The following is a 16,732-nucleotide window of genomic DNA, read 5'->3' as shown; positions in this document are numbered from 1 at the left end:
TCTAATTTTTTAAAGATTACTGTAATTCAAAGGATCCATATTTTTGTATTTTAAGGCAAATTTACAGTAAGATCACATGTAGTAAATCTGAAAACTGGGACCTGTCCAATAAACCATAAAGACCAGACCTTGGTTCTAAATACAGAGTCCCCCCAGAAGCCCAGCAGTGATGCTGCCAGTTCCCAGCCCTTCCAAGTAGAATAGTCCTGTGGGTTGTCTTGGCCATGTAATGCCATCCAGCTTGAGAGAATCAAATTGTTTATGTGGTTCTGAATTTAGATATTTGTTATCTTGCATTCCGAACTACAGCATGATGACAACAAGGAGTTTAACCAATTTGTGTCCCACAGCACATACCTCAAAAATCTCAAATCCAGCAATATCAAGGATCCCCAAGAAAGAAGCTCCTTGTCGTTTAGTTTTATCAAGAGCTTTGTTTACACGAGTTAGAATCCAACGGAAAAGACGTTCAAATTTTGCTTTGGCCAAAGCCTCTATGGCAAAGTCAGCCTGAAAGAAAGAAAATTCTAAGTAAAAGAACAAATCAAATTAACTGCTAATTTAAGTAAGGATAATGCAAAGAGAGAAAGAAAACAGATTCCCTTTAGATGTGATGTAAGAACGAAAAGAAGAAAGGGAAAATAACTCCAGGAGAGCAGAGCAGACTGCAAGTAGGTACCTGCTCTTTGGTCTGAGCTTTCTGAACAACATCTCGTCCTACTTTGATCCTTGGGGTTAGAATAGATCTTGTGAAATCAGTCACATTAATCCCCATCAGGTGACAAACTTTTTGAGCAGCTAGAATAAAAAAGTGATATTATATTTTATATTTCAGATTGAATTTTCTCTTAGTGTGAATACAAGCAAATCAACAATTATGTAATGTAGTTTATCTTCCTTAAAAGCTCCTCTGTTGTACATGCAAGAGATGCCACTTGCTGTAAAAGTATTATTTGTGATACAACCAAGGAATTCACTGATGATCAATTTACGGATTCAAGATTACCAAAAAAGGTAATGAATATTGAACTCATTCTAAGTATGGCATATCTTTTAAGACCTGTGAAGCATATACACATTAACAGTTTAAAATCTTGATAAAGAGTGCTTCCTCAGCTGCTATTTTATTACTTTCTTAATGTTAACTGACTTTTTAAAGGGACAAATCATACCAGTATTGTCAGGCATAGAAGCTTGATCAGTGTTTCTCTCCTTCTTGAAGACAATATTGCCCAGCTGTAGGACAGACGAAACAACTCTCAATATAGCTGTAAGATAAGCAGACAGTATAAGTGAGGAATGGAATGGACACATTTTGAAAACTTCATTCTCTACAATAATGAAAGTTCATTGTGTGGCCTTTGGTAGTCTATACTTCCATGGAAAGATCTAGATTTGCTATAAAAGACAGCTATAAGCTGCAATAGTTTGAGAGCTTGCAGAAGTGCAGCTCAAATAATCAGTGCAATTGAATAAATGGGCCACTAAGGGAACGCCAGCATCTGCAAAATGTGCTGCATCCCCAGGTAGACATCCAAATCTTGGGAATTCATCTCTCAGTCAGAGTGGCCTATGCTCGGTCATTTGAGAATCTCTATCTCTGTTTTTAAAATCAAACATATCAATGAGTTTCCAACAGCTTTAAGAACAAGTGGCAATTCCAAAGCTCTGGCTGTGCAGTATGTGGCTGTTCATTCACGCAAATGAATAGTGTACAAATATTCACAGGATTAGCGTGAGTACAAAACAGTAATTTATTAACACTTAACTCTTAAAATGTAGAGAAATTTCATGCCTTTTAACCTCAGGTAGTAAAATCTGCTGCTGTGTTACAGATGAGGTCATATTAATCCAGAGAGGTCATTTTGTTCATTTGGTAGACTCATACAGGAGAACAATACTGTCCCAATGGGCTTGTATTTTAAATCATGAAATGAAAGGGGTTCAGACAGCAATACAAGTCATTTTGATGTCATGGATAGTGCTGCTATCAACACCAATGCATGTGTTCTGGCTGTAGAACGAAGCAGTTTTTGTCAGTACCATAATCTAACTTTACCAAGACAGATTTGTACTACTGTTCTGCAAGGCAAAGCATTTTTTTTCTTAGAACCCTCGGGCACTGATGCAGACGGGAAAGGTAACAGAAATCAGCTCTGGCTGACAAAGCTGCTCGAAGGCTGGAGTGACGGCGTGACACAGTTTCTGCCACCAGGTGTCACTTGAGGCATGGCGGCTGCAGCCATGCTGATGTACGCTGGTGAGCACCAGACAAAACCCTACATCTCCCCGGAACTGTGAGGGGTAAATGGTGGTTAGTTTGATGCCTGTGGCAGGCCCACATTTTCAAGGTAGCTTAGTTGTTTGTTCATGTTTATTTTCTTTTTCTCTGGAACAGTGGACAAAAGTATGAGTTATTTCAGAGAATCACAGAATTTGAGCCTGATCCACTCATTTAAAAATTATGTGAAGTAAGATTCTACATTCATATGTTTATTTTGCGAAGTGGTCATTCTGGACAGAATGAACTGCAGTGCATTTGGATCTGTCTATATTATTACTTGCAGAGTACGATCTTGCTAACAGTTCTCACCTGTCTGTTCCTCCTCAGTAAAGCCCATAATTCTCATGGCTTCCACGGTCTCCTGGAACATCTCATCATCTTGTTGAGCAGGAATAGGAACGTGACCATTAGATAGAAAGGTATAGTTGTTGAAGCCTTCCAGCAGCAGATCATCTAACAGACAAAGAAGAAAAGTGTAAGTGTGTCAGCTTAATGACATAAATATTACATTTACTTCTGTATGTAACCTAGTCAAAATTCTCTCCCTCTTCTTGCCCCACTAGACCTGCACATTCATACTGAATAATAGTAAGAATGGAACCAGGTAACAACAAAAGGGGTCCAAACCAAAAAACTCTTAAGTTCCGTACAATGGCCAGCAACAGATTCTTAGCATAAATATTAGGGAAAATGTAAAGTTATCTATTGCTTTATACATTCTTTCAGTCAGTCATGTATGGAAAAATGTTGTATTGAAGCCATGATGTTCCAATTGATGTTATATTGAATTCCTATTTTTTTATCCACTTTTCACCACGACGTTATGAAACTATGAGTTTCACAGTGTAAACATGAGCTATGAGAAAGATATTCTCTTGATTGTGAAACTGCTAGCCAATAATTATATTTGGAACCCCCGTTTTTGTGTGTGTGTGTAAAAAATAATACACAACTCCTCTTTGTTCATCTTGATATCATTCAAGATCAATGAGTTTATATCTGCTGTCAATTGAAAAATAATAAACTGTAAACCACCTGGCTTAAACAGACAACAAGTTGAAACTTTTTTACAGTTCATTTAAGAGAATTACTTTCTATGGCTAAAGAACTGTTTATTTATCAAAAGAATTGAATAACATTCTCTTTAAGATATTAAGATAAATCACATAGGTAAGCTATTCTTCATGCTGTTCAATGAGATCATTAGCAAGTGACTTACTTCTCATTTGTTCAGAAGCTCCAGCAATCAAATAGTAAAAGATATGAAATGTTCGCTCATCTTTGGCCTGACGAATAGCACGGGATTTTTCAAGCAAATCTGTTTGTCAAGTATGTTAAAACAAACAAACAAACAAACATATTCTGGTCCTTCCATAATTGTGCCTTCAGTCTCAGAGCCACTAATAGCATTGCTTAAATTTTTTGCCATGAGCTTATCTAACATGAATTTGGTTCTAAGTTTGTGTTGAGATCACTAGTACTGGTTTAATTATCACCATGAGGAGTAGATGAATTTCCTACCTCACACTGTATGATAAAAGCTGGTAATCATGATAGTAAGCTCTGCAATAGTCATACATGCTTCTAAAGTTAAACATATAACAATGGTATTCAGAACATTTACTTCACTTTCACAATTTCACAAATATGATTCTTTTATCATAGGGTGGGGCTCCTAAAAACTTTTTTGAGGCCAATATTGTAGCTATAGAAGCAATAAAAGCAAACTTTATTTATTGTCTACTTTTCTGACTAAAACACTAAAAATGTAGTTGGCAGCAGCGTTAAGTATTTTGACATCAGTAGCTGATGTACACTTCAAATGATATAACACTATAGATAAAAATTCAGATAAGACCTGAAAAAATAAAGCCCATTTTTTCTGTGTGGGTCACTTCTCAAAATATGTGCAGAAAGCTAAACTGTTTGTTGTTTGATGTTACATTCAACAGATAAGATCCTTCTTTTAGCTGTATGTTAATTTCTCCTCATTTATTGGAGCAAGCAGCTTCTCTTTGCAAAGATGAGCAATGCAGCACTGAGGAATTTAGCTACATGCCCATTTATACACTATCTCATAAACATAACCCTGGGAAGAGGCATCAGTACTTGCCAAGTAAAGTCAATCTAAGTTTAATTTCTCTGAAATACTTGTACTTTATTCCTGGAAAAAACCCACATCAGAGCCAATGATATATAGCTCTAGGTATGTCATTTCAATGACCAGGTCAGTATTTAGTTCCCAGAGCAGTCAAGTTCTCTGAAAATATCTACTGCTTGATGCCATATGGGACATCAGCAACAGCAAAATATTTGCTTCACTTCAGTTATGCAAGTTCCCAGATTAGTAATTTCTGACCATGGTGATTTAACAAAACATGCAAAGATCAAGGCAGGTTCAGGTAAACTGTCCTTCAGTTTCACAAAAGGAGAGGAACTACAGAGCATCCAAAGACAGCTCTTCTGGCTGCACCATGTTATTTGGCTTTTCCTCTCTCTTTTATTTTTCCTGCTATCAAGTTCTTAGAGGGGTAGGGACAAGTATATCACTTTTATTGAGATGAGCATTTATGCTGCAGACATAAACTACTAAGCTGTATTATCGTATGGAATTCTCCCTCAGCAGGTTATTCTCCGCACTTTTTATTGGAATCCATCTATCCCTGTGCAGCATACATAATTTTTGCAGGAATACCAAACCTGGGCATGAGAAATGGGAAACATCCTCTGAGCTCCTGGATAAACTGTAGGGATAATGCCACATTCTCAGTCTTTTTTTTTTCTTCCCCCTCCCCCCAAATATTCTATAACAGCACTGATGAGAAACAGGAAAGTTTCAAATCTTTTTATATTTGGAAATGTAGATGACAGGGAACTGGATTGACCCATGCAGGATTGTACCTGTGATGTGAAACAAAACAACTGCATAGCTTTCAAGATCACATGCAACCTCAACCACAAATCAATCTCCTCCACTTTCTGAAGCTAGATGTGGAGAATAGCACACTTTTCTATAGATGAAAAAGGAGATCTGAAAATGTAAGCACAAGAGTAAGACAAACTGAGAATCTGGTACCAGCATAAATGGAGCCACTTCCCTCCATCTTTGTTTATACCAGCCTCAGCAATATTTGCCTTTCTTAGACATGCAGTGCAGCTTGTTTATCTTTCTTCCTTCTGCTAACCCTAGTTAGCTTCCAGTGCTGTTCACAGAAAAGGATACAAGTCTCTATGTTTGCTCCGACAATGTAGCCTGTCACATCAAAGTTGATGCGGATAAATTTGCCCTGTGAAGGAAAAGAAGACCTAGATTGGTCTGTTCTTTTAGGTTATGTGGGGTTTTACAACATTAGCATGTAGGCTGTTCAGTGAGACATGTACATCATCATCTTAAGAGTATCATGCTCGATTCCCTCCTGCGAGGACAACCAGGCTGAAATGAACTCTGACAATGATCAATGTGGGAGTAGTATTAGATCTGAGGGATACCTCTGCAGAGAGTCAGCAGAGGTAGGAGTGAAGGGCCTGCAGGGAAAAAGAACATCTGCCAGCACTCCCAACAAAAAGTAACATCAAGTAGTTACAGCTCCCATCTACTGTTACTCTAATGTGAATCCATGTGAGATGCTTTTTCTCTTGTAGTCTTTCATTTAAGTCATTAACAACTCTTGCTAAATGACAGGAATGCCTTCCAACAAGATGCATGCTCAACAGTGGTGCAAAGAAAAAGGAAGTACAGATTTTCTTTTCAAATTTCTAGAGGATGATGATATGTCCTGGAGCAGTAGTTGACTTTGCAAGGCCACACACAGACCGATAAACTGTGACAGAACAATGGTACTGTCAAGTCTGAGATTGACTTTTAGTCCTGTTAAAGGCCAAATTCCTATTTCAGAGAGAAGTTCTAAACAGTAATTCAAAGGGATTGCTTTAGAGAAGCTTTTTAGAGAGAAGTACTGAAAGAAAGAGGGTGATTCTTTGTACACTGATTTAAAGAATGGTGTACCGCCCCACAGTGTAGACCCAAATGTATTTCTCCTACTTACGAATCTGGAGGAGTTGTCATTCTTCACAGTTTTGGCATTTCCAAAAGCTTCAAGAATAGGATTTGCCTGTAGAAGCTGTTTTTCCAGCTCACCCTAAAATTCATTCAGACTCAGTTAACCCTGAACTTCATAATTAGTTATTTAAAAACAGTTCATGTACGCTGGAGAAAAATGTGGAGAAAGATAATTTAAGCCTCTAACTTTTTTGTTGAAGACTGCACTGCTTGTGGATTTGTTTTCATTCCCTGTTAATCTCTGTTTATATATTTGTGCAGTCAAGTGCTGTCCTGTGTACATGACCCTTTTCCAGCCCAGTTGCCTGTGGCAGATCAAAGTCTATTAATCTGTTTAGCATCATGACTGGTCTTTCTTAGTAAGAGGGTCATTCAGTGACAAATCATATATATATATATATATATTCAGTTTAATGTCATTTTTAAAAAGATTTTCTTAAAGGAACCTCTAGCATATCTTTTTCAAGTTAGTTTATCGAGATCCTTTGCTAGCAAATGACGATGTAATTAGAATAACTTGCCGGGAATCATTTTAATGTAATGCAGCACAAAGCTACAAAGCAGATTTCACCAAGTCTATTAATAATGATCCATGCAAGGCTATTTAAGTTAAAAAATGGAAGTGCATTGATTTATTTCAAACTAAGATAATGAATTCTCATGCAAACACACAAACCTTTTATTATGTTGTTAATTGTGCTTGGTAATTGCTAGTGGAAACACATCATGCAATGAAATGAGCATGCATTTAATACTCCTATTTATAAACAAACTAGTGAAGCTGAAAAAGTCTTTGCTTACTAAGATGGTTTGACAGTTTTTTTTTAACTTTTCATTTAGCTCTGTGCTATAAAATTACTTTCACATTTGCTTCTTCTCACCATACTTGTGGACTACTTTACAGTAGCATGCCCCATTTTAAATAACTCATGCTGAATAACATCAGAAAAAAGTCCTTGATGGATAATATGATACCATTTAAATCATTCTAATATAAAAATGAGTCAATATTTAAGTTGAATCCAGAGGCAACAATTTGGAAAATGACATTTCTTCCCAATTAGGGTGCAAAACTGATAACCTTCTGAATAACCGTTTCTGAATTTCTCGTGATTTATATGGGAATGATGAGAGTTACCTCAAAAATATAATAAAAAACCAAGAGTTTCTTAACAAATGACTAAACTTATCTACAAATGACAGAACGAGGACCTTCCCAAGAGTACAGATGTTTGGAGAGCTAGGGCATGAAGAAAGTCCACTGAACTCCATGGAGTTCTTTGGGTCAGCAATGAATTTAGTTTTGTCAGAGAGCTTGTCAAATGAATAATAAATAAATTAAGGGGCAACACTTTGTCATAGCTGGTCTGAGAACCAGCAATCAGAATGGGGGAAAAAGGATAATACAAAAAATTGCCTGGCACACAAACGAACAGTATATGCCAGCAAACCTGCCTATATTCCCAAAGTACTGATATGCTGGATGGCACACCACAGTGCAGGAGGGCCCACGAGGGCCTGTTACAAACTGCCATAACATACCTGCAGACACACGCTGCAGTGGGAACTGCTCTGTTACACATTACAGCAGCAAGCTAGGAGCATGCTAACCTTTGCGGATGTGAACAGTCCTCAACAGTTACATGAAAATGTAAAATTGAAAGCAATATCAAATGGAAAGCATGCAGCCAAACAATCAACACCGTGAGTTTTTAGGAATTATTTCACAACAGTCCTAGAAAGTTCAACCTGAAGTACGGAAAACATTTAGATATTTTCATTCAGAAATCGCATTGCTCAATTTCAGGCTGAGTGACTCTTTCAGGATCGTGGGAAATTTCATTCAAACTATGGCAATTTAAACACACACATATAGAAGAGAGTGATATTTGAGAGATGACCCTGCCTGTGTCAGACCTCATTCTTCATCATGGAGCCTGACACAGTTAGGGTTGATTTGTGAGAGCATTTGGCGCTATTGTTGCTTTTCATCATATCATACAACATATTTCAACAAAATCTCTTAAATTTTTTGAGGTGCAACAATAGCATGCAGATCTACACTCAGTGCCTTAAACACACATCAAACAGTCTAAGTTACTCACGTAAGAAAAAGATGGACCTTGCTGTATTGAATAATGTGGTATAAAACAAGTGTCAGTATCATTTCCATTACACAGACATTTTTATCGTTTTTCCTGTATTAAAATAACCAATACACAGTTTCCATGCAAATAAACCAGAAAAACAAAGAAAAACAATCTATTGCAGACATACCAAGAGTACAAATACAAGTAGTGTATTGGAGTAGTTTAACTGAATTTAAAAAAAGAAAAAGAAAGAAAAAAAAGACCTGAAGTAAAGGAATGGGATTTGGATTCAGTCCCAGGTCAGTCTCCCAGGACCAGGCAGGAACAGATATTTTTATGGTAAATCCCCAGCTCTTCTCTGGTGCAGTGGAGGCATTTTGCTATTGATTATTTTTTTAATGACTGAAATTGCAGTGTCAGTAGCCCTAGGCACTGAATTACCACTTGTCAACACATTATAGAACAATTTAGACTTTCTCTCAACCTTCATCTGGTGGATATTTGCCTTTGCGCCTGTCTTGGAGCCAGTTTAATCCTGAGACTCATGTAATTCCCTGGAGGAGCGAGCTGCAACTACAGTTACATACTCAGTGGAATGGCCCTGAAACCACAAGTTCATTTCCCCCAGCCACTGAGAAGGACTCAGTTGGATGAAATAAGCTTTTTTTTCCATAAACATTCAACAAAGAAAAACCATGCCTTTGATATTGGGCTGTTTCCAACAGCTTGAATCATAGATTTCTAGAAAGTACTGCCCCGGGGGGACATCTACTTCTTCCCCTTCCCTGAAGTACAACAGTTATTCACGGTGGAAGAGGCAAGGCAGTGCTTTGGAGTTTTCTATACGTAGGCATATAGCACAGACAAGACCCAGCACAAGTGTGGTTGTGAGGCTTTTACTTTGTTTTGCACTATGCTACTAATTCCTTATTTTTCACTCAGACTTGCACTTGGGACACACTGACATCTCTTCCTTAATTAAGCTTTTTTTGTCATAAAAGTAAATTGCTACTTTATTTTATTTATTTATTTATTTATTTTTTCCAGGAGTATTTGAGTAGCATAAAAAGGGCTGGAAATGACTTAGGACCTAGAGTTACATCAATGAAAACAGCAGACAGGTGAGAGCTTCAGCCATACCAATATCTCAGAGAACTGCGTCGACATAAGCTAATATTACAGTTCAGAGCAAAATGATGGACTTTAATCACTAAGGTAAGGTTATTACAAATTTTGAAGAAAGTACTTTATTTAAAATCTGCCTTCCAACATGTTCCTGTGTCAAAGGAGCAAAAAGAAGTAATAGGATATATTTTGGAACTCTTAGCTACCTTGCAAGAAAATATGCCTGCTAACAAAAGTGATCAATACTTTAGGAATTTAAAAGTTGTTATACATTTTTTGTGTTTGTGTTGTAATATAAGGATAATATTTTAATTAAAAGCTTTTCCAAACTTCTTATTTTCCAGGGGCCAAGGGTAGAATAAGGACCCCAGCCCTTGCAGAACTTAAGTCTTTCATGTTATGATATAAATAGGTGCTATGCATATAGAAAGCTATGAATATTTCTCTTCTAACAAAGAGCATTCTGATTTGATGCCTAAGAGGATGTCAAACAAAAGATTTTTTTTTCCATAAACACAGAGCTGTGACCTAATTGTGTACTCTTAATATGTCAACTATTTGGCAAGCCACAAACGTTGAATTGCTGTTAGCAATAAGCTCAATACAGTCCCAATAGTCAAAAAGGAGAGTTGAATACAGAAGAGCTCACTCACAGTGATGCTGGTGTCCTTTTTGCCCTTATGTGATGAAGCAACAACGGCCAGGTACTGAATGACCTTTTTGGTGTTCTCTGTCTTGCCAGCGCCAGATTCACCTCTGAGGGGAAAGAAAATAACACAAAAAAAGCTAGGTAACTGGTGAGCTCTTTCTGCCATACGATGTACGTCATGTATAAAAACAAGACTGGAGTCTGCCTGGCTCTGTAAATATCCCAGAACACAGTCTCTCTGATTCCACCTGACTTTAGCATGCAAAGAACGCAGTATCAGAGATGTATCTCTGTCCCATTCGTGTTTTGACTGGACACTGGGCCATTTAAGGCAATTGTAAAACATTTTTTATGGCAGTGCCTGAACATTCATGAGAACTGAGGCTGGCAGGGAGTCTGCTCATACTTAAAGAACAACAACAACAAAAAACATTAACTATAATGTGGTACAAGAATAAGAAAAGCTATCAACAAAAATACAGTAGTTTTCTCTATGGAAATTCTGGCATTAAAGCAAGTTATATCAATGCTGGAGTATAAGGGAACTATACTGCCTTATATGACCTCTAAGTTCAAACTTTCCATGAATTCAATGGGACCAGAGCTGGCACTGCTGGAGGCATCCCTGCTAACAGGGTAGCAGGAACATCTCATATGGGGACATTTCTGACCAGCAGAACTGCCATCCTGGCTGTGCTCTGTCTCTTGAGAAGCAGGAATGCAGTGGTAACTTTCCACCTTCCAGAGGACTTCCATGGTTAAATTTATTTACATCTTCCAAATCTTCTCATAAAGTAAAATGCTAGTTTTCAAAGTACAGGAACAAGGACCCAGATTTACAGTCTTTACTCAGAAGTAAGAACATTTCCAGCCTACTCTTCCCTCTTTGTCACATTTTATCATCTCAGTTCTGCTAGATACCTTTGACTCTGATGATGATACGGACTAGAATGTTTTTATATTGCCCTGTATCAGCAGTCAAGAAGGGCATGAAAGTGGGTGTGGATGTAGTAATGTAGTAATTTAGCTCCTCTGACTCTGTCAAGCTAGTGCTGTGAGGACAACAGTCTACATGGAAGTCAAACCTCTGTGCCTTTGGATTTAAATTAAAATGAATTTAAAATTTAAAAGAACAATACATGTAAAAGTCCCACAGATATTTGTCAGCTCTTTGAAACTGAGTCTGTTTAGCTGGATCCACTGCAGTTGTGCTTCTTTTCCTAATTAGGAAATAGAGGAGTTAATTTTTCCTACCAAGGGACTGGTGAAAAATGGACATAAAAAAATATGAGTAAATGCTGGGAAGAACTTTTAAATTGTGATGACATTGATTAAACCTTAGGAAGTCAGAAACAATTTCTGTCTGATGCACATCATGATGAGGAACGTTTAGAGTTTTAACCAGAAATAATTGAGACGGTTCCTTTTCACAAGACCTGGGTTAATTTGCACAGTTTAGAGTTTGGATCCATCCCTGCCCTGGACTTCAGTGCTAAAACATTTCCATGTTTTATTGATAAAAATTAAGTGTTCTGGGAACAATTCCAAACCAAGCACACCAATTTGAAGACATATGCGTACAAAGTTTTCAAATAAATCTACCTTGCATCTCTGATACTTTGGAAAAAAATAAAAGCATTCTTCAAACAAACTGTAGGCTTTGAGCTATTCTATTTTATTAAAGGTTATTTGTAGTTCATCACTACATGAATTGCATTTCCTTTCTCCCAGGGCAATGGTGCCCATCATTTGGCTTTTCCCTGAATGCCTGTGAGTATTACCATATAAGGCATCATTTTCCTTGTAATTATCCTACCATACTGTAATGCTTTAGTTACTTAACATTTTGTTCTGTGCTTGCTTTCCTTAACTCTTTGCTCCTGCACAGTTTTCTATTTTCTGCAGCTATTCTTCTTGAGCTTTTAAATTCCTTTTGAAGTGGACAACAACAAATTCTTCAACATGAAATGGAACTGTTTCAGCATGAAATGGAAAACAGACATGATCTCACAGCAATAAGGATGAAAAAAAAATAAGTAATGAAGTATCGTGTTTACTCCTAAATGTCCCTAACAATACACAAGTCTGATAAACAAGTACTCATTAAACAACATTACGCTGAAGGATCCAGCAGAGCTGCATGACAAGGTCTAGACTTCATCTCAGTGATAGAATCCAATGTGTTTGAAGAGTAATTAATTAAGAGGAATAGCTGAATTAGGTTCAGTGCCTTTAAACATAAAGAAGCTTACAAGGGGAAATATCTAGGAGGAGGAGAGCATGTGACTCAGTTGATTTCATAGGTGAATTAAACTTTTCCCAGAACTATTGAGCTGCAGCAGAACTGGTCATGCTGCTTTTTTTTCTCAGCATCTTTCTTGAAGTACCATCGTTTCTAGGATGGCAGAAACAAGTTTTACTGTGAGGTGGTATGAAGAATCCCATCTGTTTTAAATCTGCATGCTCTCTTTAGTCTCAATGACTCAACTGTTAAATAAGGGCCTGATTCTTGCAAGCATCATGTTTACAGCATGGACCATACACACAGTGGGGTTCCTCTCAGGAGGCATCTTCTGGTTGTTTATGTTCCTCAATCTGCAGCCCGAATCATGTTCCAAGTGAGGAGTGCACTGTACAAAGTCTATTACCTCTATCCTAAGTTTTTTGGGGAGCAGAGAGATCATCTGTTTAACTGAAGTATCTCAAATCATTCTTATTGCTGCCATTCTTAGAAGCAGCGCATTTATTGCCAGTGCACTTCTTTTCACCCAGCTCAGGTGGGCAATGCAAAATCAAAGAGAGGAAAAGCAGTAACTGTTGCACAGCTGTGATAGTCCAACAGCAGTACTTAGTACATATTTTCATCCTGAGAATCTGCCTTGTTTTCCCAGAGTGAAAAGATATGCTAGGCTTATAGGCGTGCTACGCAAAAAGAAAAGCATGAAACAATGCTCTCTCATTGTGTGACATATTTTACATTTATTCCTCCTTCATTTCTTGCCCAGATTTTTGTTTTGTTTTTTGTTTTTGTTTTTGTTTAGTAACTCAGTAACTGATTTAAAGCACAAAAGCCCACTTACATAGTGCTATTGAATCCTCCACAACTCTATTGCTTTCACCTTAAATGAAAATTATCTCAGTTTGAATAGGTTTCCAAATTAGCACAAGGTGAGAGTGGGAAGCTGACTGCATTGGTGTGGGGTAAACCTGGGGTGTAGCTGGGGTGTAACTAAGACTGCTGCATGTTTGGGGAAAGAGTAGTTAAAAAACTGGACTTTTTGTTGAAAACTTGAAAGCTTTCTGTATTAATATTATGATATGAGACTTAGCTTAATTCCACTTTTGGAAACATCTAAAAAGTAACAGCAGGATTTGTTTCAGCAAGCAATGAACCACAAAAATTGACCATTCACACATCCCTTAATCTGGCTACTCTGGCACTGCGGGAAGCCTCTGTGAACACAGCAGTCAATGAGGTGCTCCAAATCACATTAGAGCTTGGCAGGCTTCATCCTGAAGTATGAGATGTGCAAAGATAATGAAAATCTTTGTCCTAGACCAGCTGAATCCCCAAAGACCTCGCTCAGAAGCCAGCCCGCTGATCCCACTAAGTTTATTTACAAAAAAATCTCAAAAGACTGAGCTGGTTCGGCACCAAGCTCCACCCCAGGTCTAAAGCTGCACAAGATAACCACGCGGGAGAGAGGCCAGACAGCATTGCTTGCCAGCTCCAGCCTTTGAGATTTAGTGTGCTGGGAAAGAGAAGAGTTTAGCTCTCTTGCAGAGGAGGCTTTGCCTAACAAGACTTCGCAGTTCAGAAGATGTCTTGGGTGACTGCTTCCTGACATTATCAGGAGAGAAAACAGGTGGAGGTAATGAAGCCAAGTGAGGCTCTGGAGAGTTTGCCCCAAAAGGGAGGGTAAAGGATGGTCCCTGCCTAACCCAAAATTTTGTCTTTTGTTGTACCAAATAAAGTGCAAACACTACCCTGCTCTGTACATTTTGATAGAAGCTAATCAATCTAAATGCATGCATTAAAGAAAAAGTAGATGAGCTCTTGGCAGCATCCCCAACTATTTCTATATGAATCCTTACAGCTACATTTTTCACAATTTAGGTGGAAAGTTTGAAAGTTTGAGTCTATAGCTATGGAAAGAAAAGATCCCAGGTGATCATTGCCATGAGTTCTTCAGTTCTTGGTCTATATTTTAGGCAAAAAGATAATCTCTTGGAATTTTTAGTAATTATAAAATACTGTGAACTGATTGTACTTGAAGCTGAAAGCTAAGTGAACTTTCTTGTTTCTGTACAGAGAAATAAGGCCAAAACATAGGATAAACTACTAGTAATTAAAGCTGTGTATATTGATTTTAGCTTAAATAATCTTGATTTAAAAAACCAGTGAGAGGAATTTTTCAAGCTATGGGTCATGATGCCAATCCAACATGCAGCAGCTATTCTAAACTAGATTGTTTTCCAGATGGGAAAGACATTTCATTCTCTTTATTTTATGTTTTAGTGGTGTGAAATGCTTTATGTTTTCAGCTCCCAGGTGAAGGGAAAAAAAAGTATTCATATTCAATATATTTTGTAGCCATCAGAAGTGGAAAAAAAAAGAAATTGAAATGGAAAAAGACATGAAAGAAGAGGAAAAAAGAGATTTTTTATAAGCAAAAAGGAATTGAATTGCAAAAGAAATTTCCTGAAAATAAAATAAATCTTAATATTCCAAGATTAAAAGATCTGAAGTGTTACTGATACAATAATAAAGTAAGGTGCAGGAATAGAAGGACAAAATGCACAGTTTAAATTAGACTCCATTACCATGACGTGTTTCATCTGGGGAAGAAAGTGATGGTCAATTTTTATTCCAACACTGCATTGATTTTAGATTTGTTTTGGTTTTCATGCATATGTGGACAGATTCGTGACTGATATACTTGCATGTAAGTGAAATCTGTTTATGAAAGGTCAGAGCTATGCTAGTCTTTGTGGTACGGAATATATTGTCTACTTCTTGCATGATGAATTTGTTCCAGCCAGCACTGCACTCACCAGTGCCTGTATGGCTGGTGGTCAGGAGCACTGTTTTCTAAAAAAAATAGGCAGTAGCCACATTTTTATGGATAACCTCCCCAAACCAGTTCAGTTTGGAACTATGACATGTATTTGCAATCTGTGACTGACTACAGCATTACGGTATAATCCTGCTATCAATACTATGCATGCCATCTTCTGCAAACAATTATTTGTTTTTACATGAATTGAATGTTACCTTTTTTCAGGAAAACTGGAAGATGTGTAATGCAACAAACATCAAATTATGTCAAAAGCGTCTTCAATAGCACTCAAGTAAATAAAACCAACTGATAAGCCATAGAGGAATGTGATTGTCGTTAAAGCTGAAGGTTACATAGAAGATCCCCATCCAATTGAACAGTCTGAGTGTTTTGCAAAAATCGGTAGGAATGATAAACCAAGGGGATGTTGGGGAGCAGTATGTCACACACAGCAAAGCTTATTGCAATAAAATCACCATCTGACCCCTGCTACACTAATTGCCCCCACAACATCTGGCACTGATGGCAGGTCAGAATTCAAAGAGGAAAACGTCAGCAAGCCAGGACTCAGAACAGTCAAGGCTTACAGAACAGGGCTGGCTTCGTTGGTGTTTTGCTATTGCCTAAAGCAATTACATGAAGACTGCAGAAAGCTTCCCATAGTGCAGTGTGCACTTAGCCAACGCTCCATGGCTTTGCACACAGGCTTCCAGGTGGGCTGTGCCACATGGAACTGCCAAGCCTTGGCTGCTGCAGCTACACAATATGCAAACAGCCCAAAATCACATGAACAGAAAAGATCAATTTCTTAAAATGACAACGGATTGAGGATATGACAGCAGGCTGCTGACGGGCAGGAATGAAAAGCAGTTCAGTTAATACCCAGAATTCTCCATGTTCCTCAGTTTTCTCAGTTTCCTTAAGGGACCTCTTAATCTACAACTACAGTCCCCAACTTCTTGTAGTAAACTCTGAATTCAAAGTCAGTTTAAACTGAGAACTGTGCATTGAACACATATTAGGGCACTGATATTGCTTCTTATTTTGTCAACAAGCAAATCTTCTACTGGGACTGCAGATCAAGCTCTTTGAAGGTGAGAATATATCAGTTCCACCAGAATTTGAATTGATTCTGCGTAAGGAATGACATTGTAATATTGAGATGTAACAAAACAACAGTTTACTTACGTGCACAGGATAGATTGGTCTTCTCGGTCTGTGAATAAAGAAAAAAATCCATTACTTAGGGAAAATAGCTAAGTCCTGTCAGAAGTACTTATATTTATAATGACTTACATTGAGCAATCTAGACCTTTCAAAACCTGACAATTCACAATTAGTCAAAAGTACAGGGTTCACATCTTATTTAATTTGCCATCATATTTAAATAAGGATCTCTAATGGAAATATTTTGTACCAAAAAAATGAACAAAAGGTTAGGAGTTCAAAAATATTTGTTGTAAA

General features: G+C 37.6%; 1 protein-coding gene across 2 annotated transcripts in view; it reads right to left on the bottom strand.

The window, feature by feature from the left end:
- MYH11 (myosin heavy chain 11) overlaps positions 1–16,732 on the bottom strand; it is a gene marked incomplete at both ends in the record, with an annotated part of 49,332 nt that overhangs the window by 20,093 nt on the left and 12,507 nt on the right. Inside the window, 10 exons of one of the 2 annotated variants that reach the window (XM_079543034.1) lie at positions 358–510; positions 680–798; positions 1,173–1,268; positions 2,594–2,737; positions 3,504–3,602; positions 5,508–5,571; positions 6,331–6,423; positions 8,450–8,470; positions 10,213–10,315; positions 16,457–16,484. In XM_079543034.1, the coding sequence (XP_079399160.1) occupies positions 358–510; positions 680–798; positions 1,173–1,268; positions 2,594–2,737; positions 3,504–3,602; positions 5,508–5,571; positions 6,331–6,423; positions 8,450–8,470; positions 10,213–10,315; positions 16,457–16,484 (920 nt within the window). The remainder of the gene's footprint in view (positions 1–357; positions 511–679; positions 799–1,172; positions 1,269–2,593; positions 2,738–3,503; positions 3,603–5,507; positions 5,572–6,330; positions 6,424–8,449; positions 8,471–10,212; positions 10,316–16,456; positions 16,485–16,732) is intronic. The other variant, XM_079543035.1, reaches the window with a different exon arrangement.

The sequence above is a fragment of the Tetrao urogallus genome (assembly GCF_951394365.1).
Source record: "Tetrao urogallus genome assembly, chromosome: 15".
Lineage (NCBI taxonomy): Eukaryota > Metazoa > Chordata > Aves > Galliformes > Phasianidae > Tetrao > Tetrao urogallus.
Note: the sequence above shows the minus strand (reverse complement) of the source record. Positions and strands in the feature narration are given on the sequence as shown.